General features: G+C 33.2%; 2 protein-coding genes across 2 annotated transcripts; both read right to left on the bottom strand.

Moving 5' to 3' along the window:
* Positions 1 to 539: 539 nt before the first annotated feature.
* LOC129922753 (peptidyl-glycine alpha-amidating monooxygenase A-like) lies at positions 540 to 20,694 on the bottom strand (the record flags this gene model as incomplete). The annotated part of the gene is given in 19 exon segments (XM_056009703.1): positions 540 to 962; positions 1,526 to 1,714; positions 1,877 to 1,962; positions 2,144 to 2,160; positions 2,162 to 2,284; positions 2,526 to 2,598; positions 3,903 to 4,010; positions 11,712 to 11,730; positions 12,326 to 12,393; positions 12,489 to 12,540; positions 12,921 to 13,006; positions 13,274 to 13,352; positions 17,120 to 17,343; positions 17,666 to 17,718; positions 17,833 to 17,883; positions 18,355 to 18,417; positions 18,888 to 18,964; positions 20,319 to 20,404; positions 20,609 to 20,694. Coding segments are annotated over 19 exon segments (1,611 nt in total), but the record flags the coding sequence as incomplete, so codon positions are not given.
* Positions 6,303 to 10,560, bottom strand: LOC106071792 (peptidyl-glycine alpha-amidating monooxygenase A-like). Its single transcript, XM_056010120.1, has 3 exons — positions 10,504 to 10,560; positions 10,191 to 10,411; positions 6,303 to 6,346 (listed from the first exon to the last, which is right to left on the bottom strand). Exons 1-3 carry the CDS (start codon positions 10,524 to 10,526, stop codon positions 6,318 to 6,320), a joined length of 273 nt encoding a protein of 90 aa, XP_055866095.1. The 5' UTR covers positions 10,527 to 10,560; the 3' UTR covers positions 6,303 to 6,317.
* Positions 20,695 to 21,628: the final 934 nt, after the last annotated feature.

The following is a 21,628-nucleotide window of genomic DNA, read 5'->3' as shown; positions in this document are numbered from 1 at the left end:
AAGTCTAGCTGTGTCTACCATGCTATCATTTCCTCTGAGTGTCTATAAATCTTTGCAGAAGTAACATCAAATGGGTTTGAGTATAAATATAACTATTACCGAGGAAAAAAATTCTGATCAACAGATTTAACTTGTGCTAATTTAAAACAAAAATTGGTTCAAATACATAAAGATCACACAAAAAATGATTAAGTTGTAATTTCAGGCGACAGTGTATAATCAAAAAAATTATTTTTTTTTAAACTTTTATCACAGCCCTTGAGCTGAAACTAAAATATTCAAACAGCAGATCATTTCCAGAAAGAAATAAAAAAATTACATAAATTAAATGCAGTTGCCAAAGATCAAGTGGAATATTTCATGATACAAATGATTTTAATAAAAAAAGACATTAGTTCTTAGTACATGTATGTAAATACATAAATACATAAGTAAGAACTAAAAAAATGTGGGTTGAAATCTACGTATGTATGCACTAGAACTTTATACCCTAAACATGTAGAAAATAAAAACAAAAACAACTCATAACATAGCCAAAAGATTGTATGTCATAAATATAAATATCTGATAACCTCTTAAAATGTAATCAATTCATCTGAGGTGAAACAACAGTCAACAATCTTTAATTGAAATGATTTTCAGTTTCTTTGTCAAATTAAAATTATGTGATGCATTCAAAAGTTGCTAACATAAATAATTCTATTCAATATAACTGTAACTAAATTTACAAAAAATACATTTTTTTTCATTCATAACATTTTTACTTTGTAAAAGTTGAATAAGAATAAGTAAATAAAACATAACTTTGATAAATTATGATACAATGAAACAGAGAGATTAGCTATTTGTAGTTAAACCAAGCTGAGTTTTGTTGTCACATGAAATAGAACCTTACATCTGGTACATTCCACATTTCCAACAAATCTCAAAAGCAGGACCATTCACAGCATACAGTAAACCTCCTATAGAACAAAAAATGAGCTGTTTGACAATGCAGCAAACTACTGACCAAAATCTACAATAAAATATTGATGGTGATATTGTAACATTTTTCTTTGTTTACAAAATAATGAAGAAACAGTAGAAACATAGTTTGAACTTTATAAAACGCTGATAAGGGGAAAAACCTACCAAGCTAAGCACATTTATATAACCTAATTTATTTAGCTTAAAATCTTTATTTTGCTTTTTTTTTTTAAGTTCTGGATGTTCCTTCAGAACTAAACATAACTACGTTCTAACCCAAACCTCCTGCAGGATAACAGGGGATGGCAGTGTTCAAACTCAAAACAATCCTGATGAGTTCGAAGTGCATACCACAAAATGTGGCTATTGAATACAATTCATATGGTATCTGGTTTTATAGTTTTATATCTAGTGGTATAGTTAGTGGAAAGAGTATTTGAGCTTTATATGAAATAAACAAAGCTAATCTAACTGTTCATATACAAAGCACATATAGTTTTACAAATAATGAACAGAAGGTAACCAAACCTATTTCTACAGACACATAGCCCATACATACCATGTGCAGGACAATATTCTAAAGCGAACAGCCGTGGACCAAATTCTGGGCGTTTGATGACCTGCTTGAAATTTCCATCCAGATCAGAACATTGTATGCGATTATTCTCTCTGTCAGCCACACAAACCAAATGATGCTCCTCTGACACAGTGATGTTATGAGGGATGTCAAATGTCACAACAGGAGGAACTAAAGACAAAAGAGTTTTTAAAATTGTTATAACAAAACATGACTTGAGAATTAGGCACATCAAACTAAGAACTCAGATATTATTTTAAATTGTTATCATGAAACATGACTTGAAAATCATGCACATCAAACTAAGAATCAGATATATATTTAGGAAGTTACCTGCACCAAACTGAACGTTTCTTTTCCCAAAGGACATCAAAAAAGTTCCATCTTTGGAAAATTTCAGAACTCTGCTCTTACAGTACCTGTTTTACAAAAAGTAGGTTTGTAATAAAACAATCAAGATTTGATTATTTTTACATAATTCAAAATACAAATTTAAATATACTTTTTTAATGCCTAATTAGTATCAATGGACTCATTTATTTAAAGCAATATTTGCTGACACAATATATAATAACAATTAATTGCAAAGCCTAGTATTACCCATCAGATACAAAAAAACTCTCCAGACATAAGAACAGCTACATCAGTAGGTTTACAAAAAAGATTTGTATCTTCACCATGCTGGAACTTCTGTCCTAGTGTCATTTTTGGTTCAGTCTGACCTGGTGATGTTTTAAAAACCTAAAGAGAAACAAAATTATATTAATTTGTAGACCAAAAAAAAAGTACAGTAGTGAAGGAAATCAATCTTACATAACTAAAACAAATTAATTATTTTGTTACATTTTTTCATCTGCTATCAAGTGCTATAATATTCAGTGTTAGAATTCTTGTGTTTTTTTTTTAAAGCTTTTATGTTGTCAATAAGATCAATTCAATTTGTTTAACACATGTTGAGAAGAACAACAAAGAAATGTTTCACCTGATGCATTGCTACATCTGTTAACCAAATAGTGCCTTGATGGTCTGCTGTAATACCATGAGGCATAAAATACCTGAAAATAATACAAGTTGGGTTGCAGTCGCTCATTCAGACTATTGAAACAAAGTTTACAATATTTAAAAAAAAGGCAAATTTTCAAATCTGTGATGTTTCTTTAATATCTGATTAGTCTCATACATATTCCCTTTGTTAATCATTTGTTTTAACTCTTTCTCTCTTAATCAAGGATACCATTGTTGATTTTTCCCTATTCTGCAGCCTAATGATGATATTCTCGTCGAAGCTTAAAAAGTCAGTTGTTTTGTTTTCTTTCCTTCCAAAATGTTTTTAATTGCTTAGAATTAAATTAAATTATGGCTTTTATATAGCGCTACTTTCATGCTTATAGCATGCTCTGAGCGCTTTGGTCCAATCTCAGTTGTGGGGGAGGAGGGGGTATCTAGGAGAAGGTTTTTCTGTGCTGCCTTTAGGCGCTCAATAAACACAACTCTGCCTAAGTCGGATGTCGAACCTCGAGCCTCCTTGATTGGTAGCCAAGCCAAGCCAAGTTCAAGAGCCCTTAACCTCTCGACCACGCTTCCCACTTTAAAAGTTTCCTTTAGGAAAAAATATAGATTCATTTCATTTTCAACATGCATTTACCAAAAAAAAAAAAGGTTTTTAAAGAGTAAACAAAAAAAATTTTTTTTTTCTATATTAATTTTTCATAGGGTGATTATTTTGGATAGTGACCTCAAGACAATTAATTTAAATGTTTTATATATTTTAAGTGTTAGATATTAAGTTTTGTGAAAATATGAATAACTATCATTAAAATACTTTTAGTTCAATTTGGATCATTAAATACTACCTAGATATAATCTAGATCTAGTTCTAAAGAGACTTGTCCTCAGTTGAGAAAAATGGGATGATATATTCCATTCCTATAAAAAATTATTTAAAAGAAACCTTGCACCTGTACTCCTTAACTCTTTCTCTTCTAACTGACGATACCAGCGTTGATTCCACCAGAATGTGGTAAATAATTATGGAGAGAAAGAGTTAATCCTTAACAAATAGCTCAGTCAAATTAATTATTTCCCCCCTTTTTCTCTGTATAACTTTGATTTAGAGGTTAAGCCTACAAACCAGTTTTGCATTATAGTCAAATTAATTATTTCCCCCCTTTTTCTCTGTATAACTTTGATTTAGAGGTTAAGCCTACAAACCAGTTTTGCATTACTCTCTTTTTTTTTATTTTTTTATTTTAAAGAATAGAGGACTCCCATTAAAATAAAGAAATCTTTAATTTAGCTCTTGATGTGATCATTATAGATCTGTGACAGGAAGAAAAGACGATCAGGTTCCAACACTTACTGTGCAGTCCATTTTCTAGAGCCACTTGTGTCAATAGCCACACCTAACCAAATGTAATAGACTCTTCTATCCATGATGAATTGAATATAGGTTTCTCCAAATGAACATCTGAAGAACAGAATGAGTTAAAAAGAAACGAGTTAAATAGCTAATATAATCCATTATATCTATTATCTACCAAAAGTGCAAGTGGTTTTTTTTTTTATTCCATTTTTATATTAAATGACCTTAACACCATCTGCCCTATAGATCAAAGGTCTGAAAGGGGAACTCAACTTTTTACTTTACTATATTTTAAATGATATTTTGTCTTATTACCATTATCTGATGAAGTTTTGTAACTTTAAACATTTACTGCATCCTAATTTTTTATTTACTTAATTTTCTTTTTTTTTTTAAATTCTATGTTAAGGTATGATATAAGGAAATCACAAAAATGAAAACAGTAAACAAATATCATTCCAAAAGTTCTATTGCTTGTGCAATTAACAAATCTACACAACAGGATCACAACTATGCAGCTTCTACATACAACATGTGCTAAATATTTTTTGTTTACAAGATTGCATGACTAAGGATTAAGTTAAACATCCACTCTCCAAACAAAATACATGTAGAAAGTAAACAAATGTATCACACTACAAAAGCAAAAGATAAAGGAGAACTCATGTGAGTTTTTAATATTTCTATAATAAGAGAGAGAGAGAGACACCAGAGTCATAAGCTAATAACACTGACAAAGGTACATGTAACATATCTAAAGGAAGTAAATCACAGGGTCTTAAAGTTGGACTTAAATTTATAGGAAAAGTGTGTACAAACTATCTGCCTTAGTCTATCATCAAGTTACCAGCTAATGATAATTATGAATATAACTAATACCACACCAATCTACATATTATTCCAAACACATTTTGAAGCAGGACACTAAGGAAAACAAAATTAAGCTATTCAAATGCATGTCAGTACTCATTTTCCTTCTATGCAGCAATGGCGAATGGCAACAAATTAATATTAGGGTTTCAGTTCACAAATGATTGATCCAATCATTTATATTATATATGTATTGAATCAAAGTATATCACAATGAGTTAGCTAATTTAATATCACAGTAAACCATTGTAATGTGTTCAAACATTATTTAATCTATATTTCACATTTGAAAAAATTATGTTTCTGTTTTATACAAGGTAAATGAAATCTTGCATGTTATTTTTTCTTTCACCAATGTCTTACAAGAACTAGCTGATACAGAATGTCTATAAAGTTCACTATCAGTGTATGCTAGAATAGCAGAAAGATGCCTTGAGATATGTGTGGATGGTAAACAGCAAATCTTTAGCTTTCGATTATCTTCAAAAAGCTTAATGCACATTTGTTTACAGATGGAGTCCAAGAACTTAATCATACAAGCAGCTAAAGGTTTGAAAAGATTTACTACATAACAAATAAACAGTGTTAGAAATATGCTCTGCATGTATGAATCTAAAAAAAAATGTAGATGATATAAACTATAAGGAATAACTGAATTTATACTTTAATTGAAATAATTATTTGAAGAAAAATAACTCAGTGAATTTATGTTGCAGCTTAAAACTATACACATGTATGTCCTCTGAATGTAGACTAACAAAGGGCAATCTTTTATTTTCAGATATGTTATTAGCATTCTTAAGGGTCAACATATCACTACATATTCTCATTATTATACAAGTTAAAAAGACAAATATTTCCAGTTTAATTTTTAACCACAATATTCACTTTGCAGTGTGGCTATTATTGCCATGCATTTACTAAAAAACTAGATCTATTGGTGTGCTACACTCATATAAAGCTTAGAATAAAACAACAACACATATTGTGTAAGTTACATTATACATACAGCAAACATAAATGTGTGAGCACACTGCAGCTGCTTACTCATGCCACTTACAGCTGTGGGAACATAGTCAACACACAATGACAACATACATAGTGCAGGCCACAATAACAAAAAAAGGTACAAGATAATGTTGAGGTGAACACAACTTCTAAATCACTCACAACTATGTGGTTTATGGACTGCTTCTGACTGACCAACTTCTATAGCTCTAACTGAGTTAGGGAGTTTTCTGAGCTCACTGTTTTGTCTGTTGATTGAGGCATGATTTGTGTTCTCTGACAGAGGCTGTTTCCCTTGATTCTGATCCAAACGCTGGGATTGATTGATCCGACCAGCTGCGTTCTTGCGAGGGAAATGCTCTAGCTGTTGACTGATGGCTTCAAAACCCTTGTTCCTGTTCCGACTGAGTCCTTCCTCGCTAGAGGTGGCAGTTCCATACATTCCTTTCTCTCTCATATCATTGGCAGCATATTCATCATAATATTCCTGAGCATGCGTCATTGTTACTATTCAATTGTTATTCCTTTTTTCAATTAGTTTTTATTTTTAAAAAAAAATTTTCCTTAAAAAAGAGAAATAGAAAAAGAAAGTAGTTGTCTTTTAGCAATATACAAGGGGGTTCTAGAGTTTCGACATTGATCCATTGTGTCGTAAAACAATTTTCGGTGTAAAGTTGGAAAATGCATACCCACTGTATGTAAATACAATAAGAACTTATCCTATCCTAAAACCAATCCTAACAGAGTATCCCACATAATTATCAAAAAACACATTAAGAAAATATATACATTTAGTAATGAAATGAAACAGCAATAAAAAAAAAAAAGAAGGGACTGACTTATTAAGAGGAGGAAGTAGCTGAAGATACTGGGGTAGGTGAATCTGGAGAGGCAGCTAAAGTAGAGGGCACAGACATCAGAAGAGTTGGCTGTAACCTTGGGAGTCATATTAATGAGCAAAAGGTTATCAAAATCAAAACACACACATGATAGAGAGACTGACAAAGCAGCAAGCCAAAGTTGCCAACAAAGCGACTGGGGTGATGCACAGCTGCATCACTGGGTATTCTTCCGCTGCGCACACCAACTAGTTTTCGCACATGAAGTTTGCATTTACAATGTGATTTTTTACTAATGTTTCAACTCAATTCAACTAAATAAACCAAGGTGTATTCATCAACTGTACAGGGCTGTCACTATGATGACTGATAAGATTTGGATGTAATGAATAAATGAACTAGACTGGACAATATGGATGGCTGCCTGGTCGTGCGGTTTGCACGCTGGACTGTCGTTCAGATTTATCGATGGTCCCGGGTTCAAACCCTGTCCGCTCCCATCCCCCGTCGTCCTGCGGGAGGTTTGGACTAGGAAGTAATTATCTTCAACTCTGAAGGAACATCCGAAACATGTAAAACATTTTACAATATGGGGTTGATAAGATTTGATTCCTGAAAAATAAGGATGGTGTATGTCGCACCTACTGAATTGGTTGCTTAGCGCCGCGTTCATCACTAGACGATGATGTCATTTGCAATAATTAGTTTTTGTGCAGTGGAATGATATCCCATTGTTGCTTGTCATTATTTCTTGTGACGTAGAAAGAGTGCGCATATGACTTTCGTCATAGATCGTCTGTTTCATTCTTTCCATCTTGTACTGTAGAGACACGTTGTATTTTGGGGAGCTCTTGAATTTCTCCTTGTGCTTATGTTACTGGACAGCCTTAGCATTTGCCTTGGATATAGATCTATTCTTAAAGGATTATCTTGACCCCTGTTTAGGGTGAGTTTATTTTCCCATTGTATAGTTATTACTATTTGGATTCGATCTATTTGTAATTCTATAAATAGACTAGAAGATTAGAAGAATCTTTTCTTTTGTTTTTCTATAGGGTCTTAGTTTTAGTGTCAAGACTCAGTTTCAAATCTCAGTGATAGACTCAGTGTCAAGTCTCAGTGTTAGACTCAGTGCCAGTCTCAGTGTCATCTCAGTTCCAGTCTCAATTTTTCAATATTGAGATTTCAGCTTTAGTCTACAGGACAGAGGTCTTCATCTCGGTTAGTCTGTCTGACATTCAGGTATGTTTTTCACGAGTCTGAGGTTCCAGATTCCAGACTGCGGGTCGTTATCTCAAGACCTGGTGGTACAGTGTGAACTATGAATTTTTTATAAATAGTCCTCGGTGAACAGTATCTGAGCCAGAAGCTAGATCTACGGGGATTACCAGTCGTTGTCTTGAAAGTCTATGTGGACTATTGTACTGAACCATATAATTAAGGTGAATTTTCATATCATATTATATGCACTTACATTTATTTATCATTTCATAGATCAGATGTCATTATCATTTGTAAATATATCATTAGATTAAATTCATAATTTTATTTAAATCATCATACACCTCGTTTATTTCTTCTGTTATGTTGGAGTGTTCATATGACTAGACCAATACATGAGATGAACTGCGCAGTGGTTTCCAAATCATGGAGCTCTCCATATAGTTTTCTTTCTATTGGGGTGATTTGGGGCCAATGTCTTATACGGGCCTCTTGGTAGAGAGAGCAGTTTTGGAGGACGTGGTTGGCATTTTCTGGTGATACTCCACATGGGCAGATTTCACTGGTTCCAATTTTGAGCTTCTGGAACATGTGTTGTCGCATTCTGTTGTGTCCGGTCCTGAGTCGAAAGACTAGACGTTGGTCTTGTCGGGATAGCTTAAAGTAAGCGTCATCTTTCTTGTAATTTGGATGGGAGCTCGTCCATTTCTCATTTATTTTATCTACATTTAATTTCTTCATTTCTTCTGGATAGCGTGCAGAGTTTACTTGTGAGTTTGTTCTCCCACTTTTGGCGAGTGTGTCAGCTTTCTCATTTCCTGCTAGTTGTATGTGAGCTGGTATCCATTGAATAACAGTTTTTTTGCTGTTGTTGTTGAGCTCGTTTATTAATTTATGTATAACAGAGTGTGTATGGTGTGACTGTCAAGCTGAACTTGGGCCGAAAATATTACAAGTTACAAAGTAATATATATAACACACATTTGTAATTCAAAATTACTGTAATTTCTAGACACATTAATACATTCATAATAATTCAGTAATTGCATTCAACAAAGACCTGACAGTGTATTCATGTTCAAACAGTGATTTTTCTCCTGAATAGCTTATTGTCCAAAGCAGTTCAACATTTTGTTTGGTTAAACCTGGTTCCCTGACAGAATATTTTTCTTGTAGCATTTACATCAACCGGAAATATTTCAAATAGCTTCTTGATAAAGGAAATAATTGATAAAGGAAAAGATCCATAAGACCATCCCACTTTTAAATGTAAATAACACATTCTTCATTTATCCTATATCCACATGACGGAGGGCAGCATTGGGGCACCAATGTTAACTTTTTCACATCTTCATGTTATCTGTTTCAATCCTATACTATTTTCAAGTACTCAATAAAACACAAGTCAGTCCAAGATGTTCCTTCCCATCTTATTTTGTCTTTCTCACTTTCTTCCATCAGAACCTGTGTCTTAGAGCAGAGCTTCCATTAGAACTGTGTTTTAGAGCAGAGCTTCCATCAGAACTGTGTCTTAGAGCAGAGCTTACACAGATTGGAGATTGAATACAACAAAATCACAACTATTTCAAAACATACTCATATAAAAGACTCTCAAGATAAAGTAGTCAATCAATAAGAAAAATGTAAAATGATTGGTTTAATCTACAGTTTGACAATGTATATATGTATTGTGTGGCTTGTTTCTCATTGTAGGATACAGTGATCTTGATAACATCAAGGTGGGTAGTTCAAGAAACCAGCTTAAAAGTTTTAAATCCAAATTTCTGTTTCAGGTAATAATTTGAATCTTCTGGAATTGTTCTAGAACCTTTAGATCCAGTCCTTAGCCCAACGGATACAGTCCAATGCATACTAACGAACATTTAAGAGCTATTACCAAAACAATTACCTGACATACTTCAAGTTTCATAAAAGTTTCATACACTTAGGAATTTATTTGTTTTTCATGAAATCTAATTTACTTACAAGCTAATAGTCACTTTCTGTAGATCATTATTAATCAGAGTGATTTTTAAAGTTGCACTTGTTAGCGTAATATTGTATGGTACAAAAGAAAGTTATTTACAAATGTAAAATATAGTATGATACATTAAGAAGCCACTTTTTTTTTTTTCTTTTTTAGTAAACTACATTATTATTAAATGGCTATAGCAATAATTCAAATTTGCCCATGAATGCATTAATATAGCAAATCAATAAATGGACTACTGGATCACTCCTGAGAAGAATCTAAATAACAAGAGTAGCGCGATTCTTCATATGTTTTCTGGTCTGTGCAGTATAAATAGAGTAACTAATTAATAATCACTACATCATAAAAACTCACCATTGTTTCCGCCTGCCATGCCACCATGATGGTTGTGAACACCCTTGGCTTCTTCTTCAAGGGCAGGGTTTGGCGGTAATGGAAAACTCACATCAGCTGGGAAGTTGTTGCCAGTTAAATCTGGTTCTGAATTACCTAAACATTCTCCATAAGGCTCCTGCACAGAGCTGTCTGTGTAAAACACGATGTAGAAATTACACATCTCATCATTGCCAGTCGACCTGTAACAGCAAATAAAAAAACCCAGTTTATATTTGCAATCTTTGTCTGGTACTTTTGATTCTGAAATAAACTTAAAATTGTTGTAGCCTACCCCACATTCACAGGACAATCCATGGATGTTGAATCATAAGTACATCTTCAAAGCTAAAATAGTGAAAAAAAAACAAAACAAAATCAAATAATTTTTTATTCAAAAATTGTTACAATAATATGTAATATACAATATAAATTTATATTTTAAAAACTTCTATTGTTTTTTTGAAACATTAGTAATTAAAAAAAAGCTTATTACCAAATAGTCACCATTTTTGACCTCAATTTTATTTGTGACTGGATAGAAAGTCTGCAAGAAGGAAAGTAGACTCAATAATAAATGTAAGTTAAAATACTGTTAGCTTGGAGAAAAAAAATCTTGTGGCAGGAGAAATAATCAAACATAAAACTAAATGATAGGATAAGTCTTTTTTTTCAGAATTAAATCACAGCTTCTTCCAATTAGCAGTTTGATACTACAATTCAAATTGACCAAATATTCTCTGTATTTTAAGACATAAGATTGGAAACCTAATTATTATAGTGCTAGATACATATGATTGTTGTCATGTGCTATATGTTTCAGGCTATCATCACAATGGTCCTGAGCTCAAACTCAGCCCTTCCATCAACCCATTATATTAAATGAAGTTTGACCTAGGATGTAAAAGATATAATAGTCTTCATTTTTGAAGGAATGTCTAAAACATATTAAACAAACAAACCAAACAGCAGTCCAACATAAGGGTCTAAAAAGACTGTAATTGACTATCACAATTTGAAAAGGTCACCAAGTAATTTTTTTTAGTTTCCCATGACAATGGTTTCAATTAAAACAAACTGCAAGAAATAGTTAATTTTTACAAACTATTACAAATTTACAGGGATACATTGAATGAAGTATTTAGATAAGTGAATGGACTAGTACTGACCTGTGGCCACTGAGGGTGTCCTTTGTCAATCTCATGGTAGGATCCATTATATTGGTAGCCTGTGATGTCTCGGCCTAACAAAATATGACAGTTAAACAAGAACAAGTATATTTAGAATTGTCATTTTAAAGATAACAAAATTTGACATGACTAAAAAAACTTAACACCATTGTGTCATTAGTACACACTGAAAACCTAAACCATGGGAATGTATTGTACACTAAAAACCAAGATATTCTCCTCTAAAACCATGGGCACATATTTTACACTAAAATCATAACTATATTTTTGCCTAAACTATTTATATTAGACTAAAAAACAAAGATATTCTCACCTAAACCATGGGCATGTGGCTTGTAGGCAAATGGAAAAATACTTTTTTCTTTTGAAAATCTACAGCCGACATCCACAGGGAAGGCTGTTAATAAATTTAATACAAATGTTACAGCCTTTTTTTCTATACAAAATCTTAAATATTATTAAATTATTATTAAATATTAAATATTTAAAAAAAAAGAATAAAAGTTAACTGCAGGTCTCTGAGGGTTAAATGTTAACTGTAGGTCTCTTGTCATTTACTGTGGAGAACTGTGGGTAATTGTAATTGACTGAGTAAAGTAATTGTTGGGTCAAGGTTGTTTGAACTTCAACCATGTGGATAGCCTTGTAGAAATGTCAAAAATGACTAACAGCCTAAGAAATGGTATAAAACAGTGATCCTTCACTTTTATTTTTCAGCCGGGGGGTGGGGGGGGGGGGGGGAGGATTTACATTTCTTACAGAGGCTGATTAGCCTAAAAAATGGCATAAAACAATGATGAAGTACATTTCTGAGTCTTGTTTAATGCTGATATTCTACATTATGGGAGAAGTTTAAAGTGACCAGATAAAACCATGCCACTAGCGAGATATATTGATAGAGACACAACAAACTAGGCTTGTACTTACAGGAATGTCCTTGAGGTATCCTAAACGATGCAGATGCCAAGAAAAAAACTCCTGCAACATATGGCTGCCTGTGAAAACACAAAATGAAGTTTACAGCCAAGTTAGCTCTAAAAAAAAGTTCTAATTACAACAGCCTATAATTATTTTTATCAGATTGACTTACTTTTTGTGTGTGACATAAATCTTCAAACCTGAGTGGTCTTCATCTTCAGCATCTGTTCAATTAATAAGAAAGACATTTTGGTTTTTGTTTTCAGTTATTTAACTAAGAAACAGAGAGTTGATAAAATCTCTTTACACCAAACAAAACAGTATAACTATACAAAATAAAAAGTATAGACAATACATGTTACAAAGTTTTCTATAGTGAAGTATATGGTTACATTCTCTTTCCTCACCAGTAAATATCCTAGCATAGTGAACTTGCAGTACTAATGTTTAGTAATGTTTTTAATGAATGTTCTGTTGCCAAATCTCAAACCAACATCTAAGATAATACAAAGAACATTAAGTAACCAAAAAAAGTTTCCATTGCATGTATTTCTCTCAATACCAATAACTAATAATTAAAATAACAATGAGTTTATTAATGTACCTTTAGGCAAGATAGTTGGAGGAGCATTTTTAGCCCGAGCAAATAAAATCACAGGATGACTATTCTTGCACATTGCAGGACAGTTCCTAAAAGAAACATTGTAAAAAAATCTGAATGAATAATGAACAGATAGAACAGAGTACCATTTCACCACAGGATGACTATTCTTGCACATTGCAGGACAGTTCCTAAAAGAAACATTGTAAAAAAATCTGAATGAATAATGAACAGATATAACAGACCACCATTTCACCAGCGTATCACAACCAATACACCACTACACCAACACACTACAATGACTATCCTTGCATTCCCTATCATGCACAAATGAAAATATTTACCAAACTGGCTACTGAGAACAGGCTTCACCTTCACATCCATACAACAGCATGTGATGAGCTCTGTTGGCGTCAGCTACAGCTTCAAACTTATCTGAAATAAAAAGCACCAAACTCATGACAGTAACTACAGAGTTCCCAGAGTTAAAATAGGTCTTCAAAACTAACTTGAGGTATCAGCAAAACAGGCCTATGACATAATGTACATAAGATCCTATATTAAGTACATACTTGTTTCAATTTTCGCTAAGAAAGATGTTTCTATTATACTTAAAAAAAATAAGTCAGCAGTAGGTTTGTCTGGACAAACAGCAACTTCAGGGCAAGTGATGATTTAAGCACTTTACTATACAGAATACCAATAAATGTTTGTAAGAGAAGTTTTATATTCTTGTTGAAGAAATGGGAATGATGGGGAGAAGGCTGGCTTCAGAGCAAAGATAAAAACTTAGGCACCCAAAAGTTAATGCAAAACAAGGAAAAAAGAAACATATACTTTGAATATAACTCTCTATTTCAACAACAAATCAGACTTTATGCCTTCATCAATAAAGAAAGTCAATTGCTTTCATCATGATTTTTTTTTTAATAACATTTTCTGTACTTAATAACCTTTCAGTCACTTGTTTGCTGTATTGCTCAACATACAATTTAGCCTATACTGTATTATATTAAATTAGTTAAATCTTCTAAAGAATAGAAAGAGGCTATGTTTATCATTAAAAAAATGTGGATTATACACTCACAAATATATGATTCCAAATCCTGTGCAGGGTAAGCTGTGAATAAATAAGAATCCGGCTGAAAATGTTTAAACACAATAAAGATTTTGTAGAAATATGTGTTTATTTATAAAGGCAGAAACTAAAAATATGAAAACAGAAACTCAATTTGTTAAGATATTCAACTATTTCTCTTTTGTTGACAACTCCTAACTCAGTTTTGAAATTACACATTTTGATTTCCTTATTCAATTTCTTAGTACTTTATAGAAATATGACTAAATTGATTATTAAAATAGAATCCTTGAAAGCATCTTCGCTCTCTTCTTATGTCCCATGAACAATTACTTCTTCTTCTTCTTCTAGCCAGCTTTATTGTTGCTGAGCTGTGAGCTCTTTTGCAGACTTTGCCAAGGAAAAAAAGTGTGCTGTTTTCTTCAGATGTTCAGCACTGCCGTACAGGGTGTTGGTCATGTTGGGCTGTAGTGGAAGTAGGGTCTGCCTAAGGTGGATTAGTGAGGGGCATTCAAAGAGGATATGGTTTACGGTTTCAAATGGGTGGGCGCAGTGTCTGCAAAGGGGTAGTTGTATGGAGTTTATTTTGTTCAGGTGGTAATTTAATAGTGGTGTGTGGAAGATTTTAGATTGTTCTTTGCAGGGAAGGAAGTTAATACTGTCCAGTTTGTTAGGCATAGTCATTTCTTTCTACATGGCTCTGCCTGTGTTTCCTGATGCCCACTGGTTGAGCCACTCCTCTTTGTGATTGTTGACTAACATTGACCTTAGGGTGAGGTAGTTAACAGGTCTATCTGGTTGTTCCATAGATGAACCTGCCTTTGATAGCTTATCTGCCTTTTCATTTCCCATGATGCCAATGTGTCCAGGGATCCACTGTAGTGTGATATTGATATTTAATTTTGATATCATCTGATGGATTATCACAATGAGTGTTGTCAACTCTCTTGGGCTGTTTGAGGTGCTGCTGTTAAGTGCTCGCAGAGTAGATTGGGAGTCTGTAAAGACAACAATATCTTATGGTGGTTGCACGTTGCACTCCTTCATATAATTTGTTTTCCACTGTCTGTAGTGCTATGGTAATTGCCTCAATTTCGGCTTGTGATTATTTTTAGGGAAGACCAGGAAGGCACCAAGACCAGCATTGATGGTGGCTTTGAAAGCCGATCCGTCTGTATAAATATGGACAGCTGTTTTTTGATAGCTTTTAATTGTTTCAAGCTCCAGTGGATTTGATTCTTTTGTTAAGGTGTTATTTAGTAAATGTGTTTTGATGGTTGGTTAATTGTAGCTTAGTCCGGGTGTAATGTTTGAAAATCTGGTAATTTTTTCTCTGTTATTGGGTAGGTGGTGTTTTAGGGCTAGTTCGTCAGTAAGTTGAATCAGAGTCCTTTGTTTTTTTTTATTGTTTTTCCTATTTCTCTGTGTTAGTAATTTATTTGGATGATCGTCCTCCAGCCTGTATCTCTCAATAGTTTCTAATGCTGCTCTGTTGTGCCTTAACTTAAGAGGTTCAATATTGGAGTCTATTTCACAGGCTGCTGTGGGAGTAGTTCTCATACCTCCACTAATTAGCCACAAGGCTTTGTTTTGGATTGTATCTAATGATGATTGATAGGTTTTGTTGGCAGCTACTTGTATGGAGAGACAGTTATCCATTACAGATCTGACGTATCCAGTGTATAACTGTCTTAAGGTTTTCTTTTCAGCTCCCCAGGATGTTCCTGCTAGGTGTTTTATTATGTTTAATCTTTGTGATGCCTTTTCTTTCAAAACTGCCATAAAGTGTTTTAGAGACAGTCTTTGGTCTAGTTTTACACAAAGATATGTTGGATTTTCTTCTTTATTTATTGGCTGTGAATCTATTTTTAGGATGTAGTTTCTTTTTGCTGTTTTGTTGCTGTGGCTAAAGATTGAATAAACTGACTTTTCTTTGTTTATTTCCATTTTCCATAATTTTGAATATGTGGAGATAGTTGTGAGGGCTCTATTTAGTTTGGATCTAGTCAGCACTGGATATTTCTCTGTAGTCCAAATTAAAAGGTCGTCTGCGTAAAGTGCCTTATTGACCGAAATGAGGTCCGGGAGGGCATTCATGAAGATTAGAAAGAGAGTGCAGCTAAGGGCTGAACCTTGTGGTAGTCCTTCTTCCAAACTTTTTTTTACTAGAGATGGCACCTTCGAATCGGGTTTGGATGGTTCTGTTTTTTAAGAATGCCCTGATCCAGCTGTACATTTTTCCATGGATGCCCATTTTTTTCATCTTCAAAAATAGACCTTTTCTCCACACTCTATCATAGGCTTGCTGCAAATCTATAAATACTGCTGTAGTGTGCTTGTTTTCATGAAATCCTTCTACTGTGTCCTGGATAAAACGAAAGAGGTGGTCTTCTGTTCTACTTGCTTTCCTGAAGCCAGCTTGTGCATTGTGGAGTGAGCAAGTGCTTTCTAGCCACCAATAAAGTCGGTTATTGATCATTTTTTCTGCCATTTTGCCAATGTTGGATGTTAGAGATATTGGTCTATAACTTTTTGGGTCTCCAGGTGGTTTATTTTTCTTTAAAATGGGTATTATGTTTGCGGTTCTTCATTCCTGTGGTATGTCTCCAGTTTTCCATGTATGGTTGATAAAGTTAAGTATACAGTTTTGGGCCTGTGGTCCTAGTCCCCGAATCATTTCATTTGTTATTTTATCGGGTCCAGGGGATTTTCTTGACTTGAGGCTTTTTAGGGCAGTATTGAGTTCATGTAGAGTGAAGATAGTGTCAAAGATCTGACAGTTGACTGTTGGAGCTTTTTCTTCTTTCTTTAAGATATTACTGAAGGCCTGGTCCAGTTGTTTTCTTGGCTTTGACTTGTTAATGCTGGCAAAATATTTGTTGAAGGTTTCAGCCTTTTTAAGGTTTTCTGTTATTATGTCGTCAGTGCCTTTTATAGGTTGGGGGTTTGTTATTTGTCTTCAAAGTCAACTACAGATAAAAAAGAATCAGAAATGCTGAACAATATTTTAAAATTCGCTCTGTTCATGCACAACACAAGCCAACAAACAATAGACTGAAAACATTACAAGACTATGCAATCTTATTGGCAATGTTGTGCTTAAAGCTTTTGAGAAAAAATTTACCATTGGCTTCACCTGGATGATTCATGCCAGCATGGTGATGAGATCCTATAGCTACTTCTTCAAGGGCTGGATTGGGTGGAAGAGGAACGCTGACATCTATGGGAAATTTTTTTCCAGTCAGCTGTGTAAGTTCATCGAAAGCACATTCTCCTGATGGGTCAGCCACAGAACTGTCTGTGTAGAACATGATGTAATAATTGCACATCTCATCATTGCCTGTTGACCTGCATCAGAAACTATCATCAGTAAGTGAACAACTCTAAATTGGTTTAATTGAAATATATTAATCTTTCTTATGTTTAAAGTTAATATTAGAGATGCAGTTTTTCAACAAATATATTTTTCTTTACTTTTTTTTTAGTCAATTTTGTTTCTTTCTCCAATTATTTATTAGGTGTCCATATTACAGATGAATGTTTTATTTTAAAAAAATTTATGTTGCTGATGACAGAATTTGTAAACAGAAATCACATTTCAGCAATTTTGACTACTCTAGTTAGTTTGTTTAAATTTTAGAGTTAAAAGCTAAACCTTCAAGAAACTCACCCAACACCAACAACATGATCCATCGAGCTTGAGTTATAAGTGCATCTAACAGCCTGGAACATAAGTTACATTTCAAATTTAGACAAAAAACACCATAAGAGCTTTAATAATAATTCAGAAAAAGAAAAGCTGACATTACAGTTGGTAAATATTTATATCAGACTTACTACAGCATCTCCTGGTTTGACTTCAATTACTTCCTTCACTGGATAGAAGGCCTTTAGATTTATTTCATATCATAAACATGTGGCACTTTAAGTGTAAGTTTGTATAAGATCATATAATGTTAGAATAATTGAATATCAAATATGGTCACTTTAAGACTTACTTAGGGCCATTGTGGATTTCCTTTACCGATTTCATGATACGTTCCATTGTATTGATAACCAGTTATGACTGTACCTGAAGAACATTACAATTAATAACAATTAGAAGAGATATGATGTTTGTAAAATGTTTTACATGTTTCGGATGTTCCTTCAGAGTTGAAGATAGTTTACTTTTTTTTTTCAGATTATTTTTGTTACGGTTAGAAATGAGTTTGGCAATGTTCATAGTAATCTATTGGTCATCATCATACATAAAGGTTTAACATAATTTACACACACACACACTATCTTCTAATACAATTCAAAGTAGTAAACTAGTTGTTAAGCAGACAATGTAATAATTTTAAATTTTGTAAATTAGTATGTAGAAGAATGGTGAAGTCCCCAGAATCTAATAAAAATATACCAGCAACATACTGAGGCCTAGTGAAGATGACAAATACAAGGTGTCAAAACATGCAGTTTTTTTTTTGTTTTTCCAGGGGGGGGGGGTGAGGAGGGGCAAATATATCAATAATAATCTAATACAAGAGAATTATTTCAAGATGAACTACTTAGTCTTGTGGTCTATAGAGCAGATGACATAAAGTCATCTGTTTCTCTGGCTAATGGTTAATGGGCAGCACAACTGCCTTTACTTTCCCCAACTAAAGTCAGATACCCATTAGAGTTGGGTGGACTCAGGGGCGCCCTAAAAATCCCGAAATTAAAAATCACAGTCTTCACTGAGATTCGAACCCAGGACGCCAGGTTTGGAAGCCAAACACTTAACAACTCAGCCACCTCACCCCCATAATGCATTCTAATACATTGTCTAAATTTTTTTCCAATAATTATATAGAATACAATTTTATAGGTTCATCTACATTTATATATTAGTAAATAAAACTAACCTTCAAAATCTTTGCATAGTGTACCTGGAGTACAATAGTCTTAATTGATGTTTTCCTGCCGACCCTGAGACCTACACCTTTAAAGAAAGAACATGACATTCTTGATAACATTTTAATTCCTACATGTTGTGTGTGTGAGTATTGACAAGTAATGGTAGAGACAGGAGAAATCTGATCTTCAATGACTTTTTTACTGACTTTAAAGTCTAGATTTTTTTTTTTTAGCAATAGTAAGGAATAGGTGAAAAGGAACCTTTTGTAAAGGTGATACAAGCAACATGATGGATTATTAATAGAAAGAATTGCAGAATAAGTTCTCCCTACTTAAACGTTCCCAATGAAACACTCAGTGTATCTTGTTGAGGTGTTCTATTTCTTTTGTCAATGTTAACCCAGATGTTCTTAATGCATTACTGTTCACTGCACTGAATATGTTAATGAACCTCCTTTCAATGTTTTACCACCAAGTTGGTCAGGTGTTCCTAAGAACACAACTCAGAACTTTATCACAGATCATGCAGCTTATATCTTGGAAATTACATTTGCTACCTTGAGCCCTTACTTGTGTTAAAATACTTTCAATGGAGAGCAGGTGGGCATAGTCTGATCTGTAAAGTTTCAGTAATCTTCTAATTTTAACAATAGTATGCCTAACTCAATTTCTTCACAGATAAATCCCTCTGACCTGTCATCATGTGATGATGATAATATAAAAGGACTACTGAGAGCTTATATCTGAGTTTCAGCATGCTTGTAATGTTCTTAGCCTAACATAGTTCTTGACAGGTCATTAACCTATGTTAAACCTTTCCAGCTGGTTTTCACCAATTGCATTTATGCTTAGTACATGCCTCAGTGGCAGTGAGAGATAAACAAAAGAATGCATGTCTTGAATGCCACATTAAAAGTGTCTGTCTTTTTTGTGCAAGACTCTGGAAATAAAATGGCAAGGCGCAGTCACCAACACATAAGTGCCAAGAAGAAAAAATACTAAAATGGTTTATCAAAGATCTTAGAATATTATGTAATCATTTTAAATTGTCAGCTTGCTGAAGAGAAATATAGCGTTTTTACAAAAATTATTTTGAAATATATTTTATGCAGGTTTTAAAAAATGGACCATTACCAGGCTCTTTTAAGTCCATTTACTGTCAAAAACATAAGCAAAGATCCTATCTGAAAATCAATTTCGGGTACATAGAAAAAGATATCTAGGTTATAGTATTAAATTTTTAAAAATTGTTACATATTGATGGGGTGAGAGGATATTAACATTTAATAACAAGTTCAGAAATGCTATTCCACCATCAATTAACAAGTGAATTGCTCAAACAGAAGTCTTCACTCATCACTGAATTTTGAAAAAAAACAAACTTGTTTCTTTCTAGTCAGTTTGTTAAGCTTAAAACATGTCAACTGTTTATTTGTTACCTTTAGGCATAACTGTTGGAGGAGCATTCTTAGCCCAGGCAAACATTATTGTAGGCTGACCATTTTTACACATTGGTGGACAGTTCCTGAAAGAGAAAAAGTATAATTCTAATACAGCAAAAGCTGGAGGCCATTCTTATTTATTTTTAGCTACAAACTAGAAGGTCAAGTACTTTGTCGCAAATAAAATATATTAATTATCTAGAATCATTTTATTACTATTTGGATTTTATTTAAAAAAAAAAAAAAAAAAAAACTTTACCCGAAAAAAATTAAAGCTTCTTACTTACCAGATGCTGTCTGTAGAAAAAGGTTCACCATCACATCCATACAGCAACATGTGGTGTGCAGTGGCAGCATTGGCCAGAGCTTCAAATTAATCTGATAAGCAAGATAATTGAATAGCATTAGATATATTATATGATTTTTTTTTTAATTAACTATTCAGTATATGTCATATACACCACTGTAACTATAGTTTAGTCAGCAAGACTTGGAGATGACTAACAAATGTAAAGCTCCTCTTCTAGAACTGGATAGGTTGTACATAGATAGGCATCAGGTTACAGGACAAGAGAAACAATATCATCTCACAAACACATTAATTGACTAGATTACTGACACACTTGTATTAATAATTTTTCATGGCTAGGTAGGACTTCATTGTTTATATATTGTATAAATTTTTGTTTAAGCAAGTTTAATAAAAATATTAATTAATATAGCCCAATATTTTATGATGAGAAATGTCCAGATGCTACTGTAATAAGTCCTTTCATTTAAATTTCAATATCTTGATTAAGAAACAAATGTTTTCCAAAGTTAGCCTATGTTTTAAAAATTTGGATTTGGATAAAGAATTGTTTAGAAATAACACAGGACTGAATATAAAAAATACCAGCAACCATCACAATATTTTCTTAGTACATCTAAAACTTGAATGTCAGCTTGTGGGATAAGCTTTTTTCTTTATATTTCATAAACACTTACTGTATTACTGAGTTTTTGTGTCTTGGTACAAGTTCTCTGGAAAGTGACAGTGTATTCAATATATCACTTGTAATACAAATAAATGATGATTCTAATTGCTCAAGAAAAAAATCTATTTACAACAAAACAAAATTAAGGTTTAACAATGCAAAACAATTAATTGAATTGCTTCTATATGCTACAAAACTAACCATTGGCTTCATCTGGATGGTTCATGCCAGAATGGTGGCGAGATCCTATGGCTGCTTCTTCAAGTGCTGGATTTGGTGGAAGTGGAACGCTGACATCTTAGGGAAAGTTATCTCCTGTCAGTTGTGGAA

This window comes from Biomphalaria glabrata, chromosome 14, assembly GCF_947242115.1.
Source record: "Biomphalaria glabrata chromosome 14, xgBioGlab47.1, whole genome shotgun sequence".
Classification (NCBI taxonomy): Eukaryota; Metazoa; Mollusca; class Gastropoda; family Planorbidae; genus Biomphalaria; species Biomphalaria glabrata.
This window is presented reverse-complemented; position numbering and strand designations above follow the sequence as displayed.

Bases quoted from the DNA above. Each gene is read 5' to 3' on its own strand.
- LOC106071792 (XM_056010120.1), bottom strand. From the start codon at position 10,526: ATGGATTGTCCTGTGAATGTGGG. The intron at 10,412-10,503 runs GTAGGCTACAAC...TTGCTGTTACAG, and splicing joins GATTGTCCTGTGAATGTGGG to GTCGACTGGCAATGATGAGA. The intron at 6,347-10,190 runs GTGAGTTTTTAT...CTCTTTTTTAAG, and splicing joins CATGGCAGGCGGAAACAATG to GAAAATTTTTTTTTAAAAAT.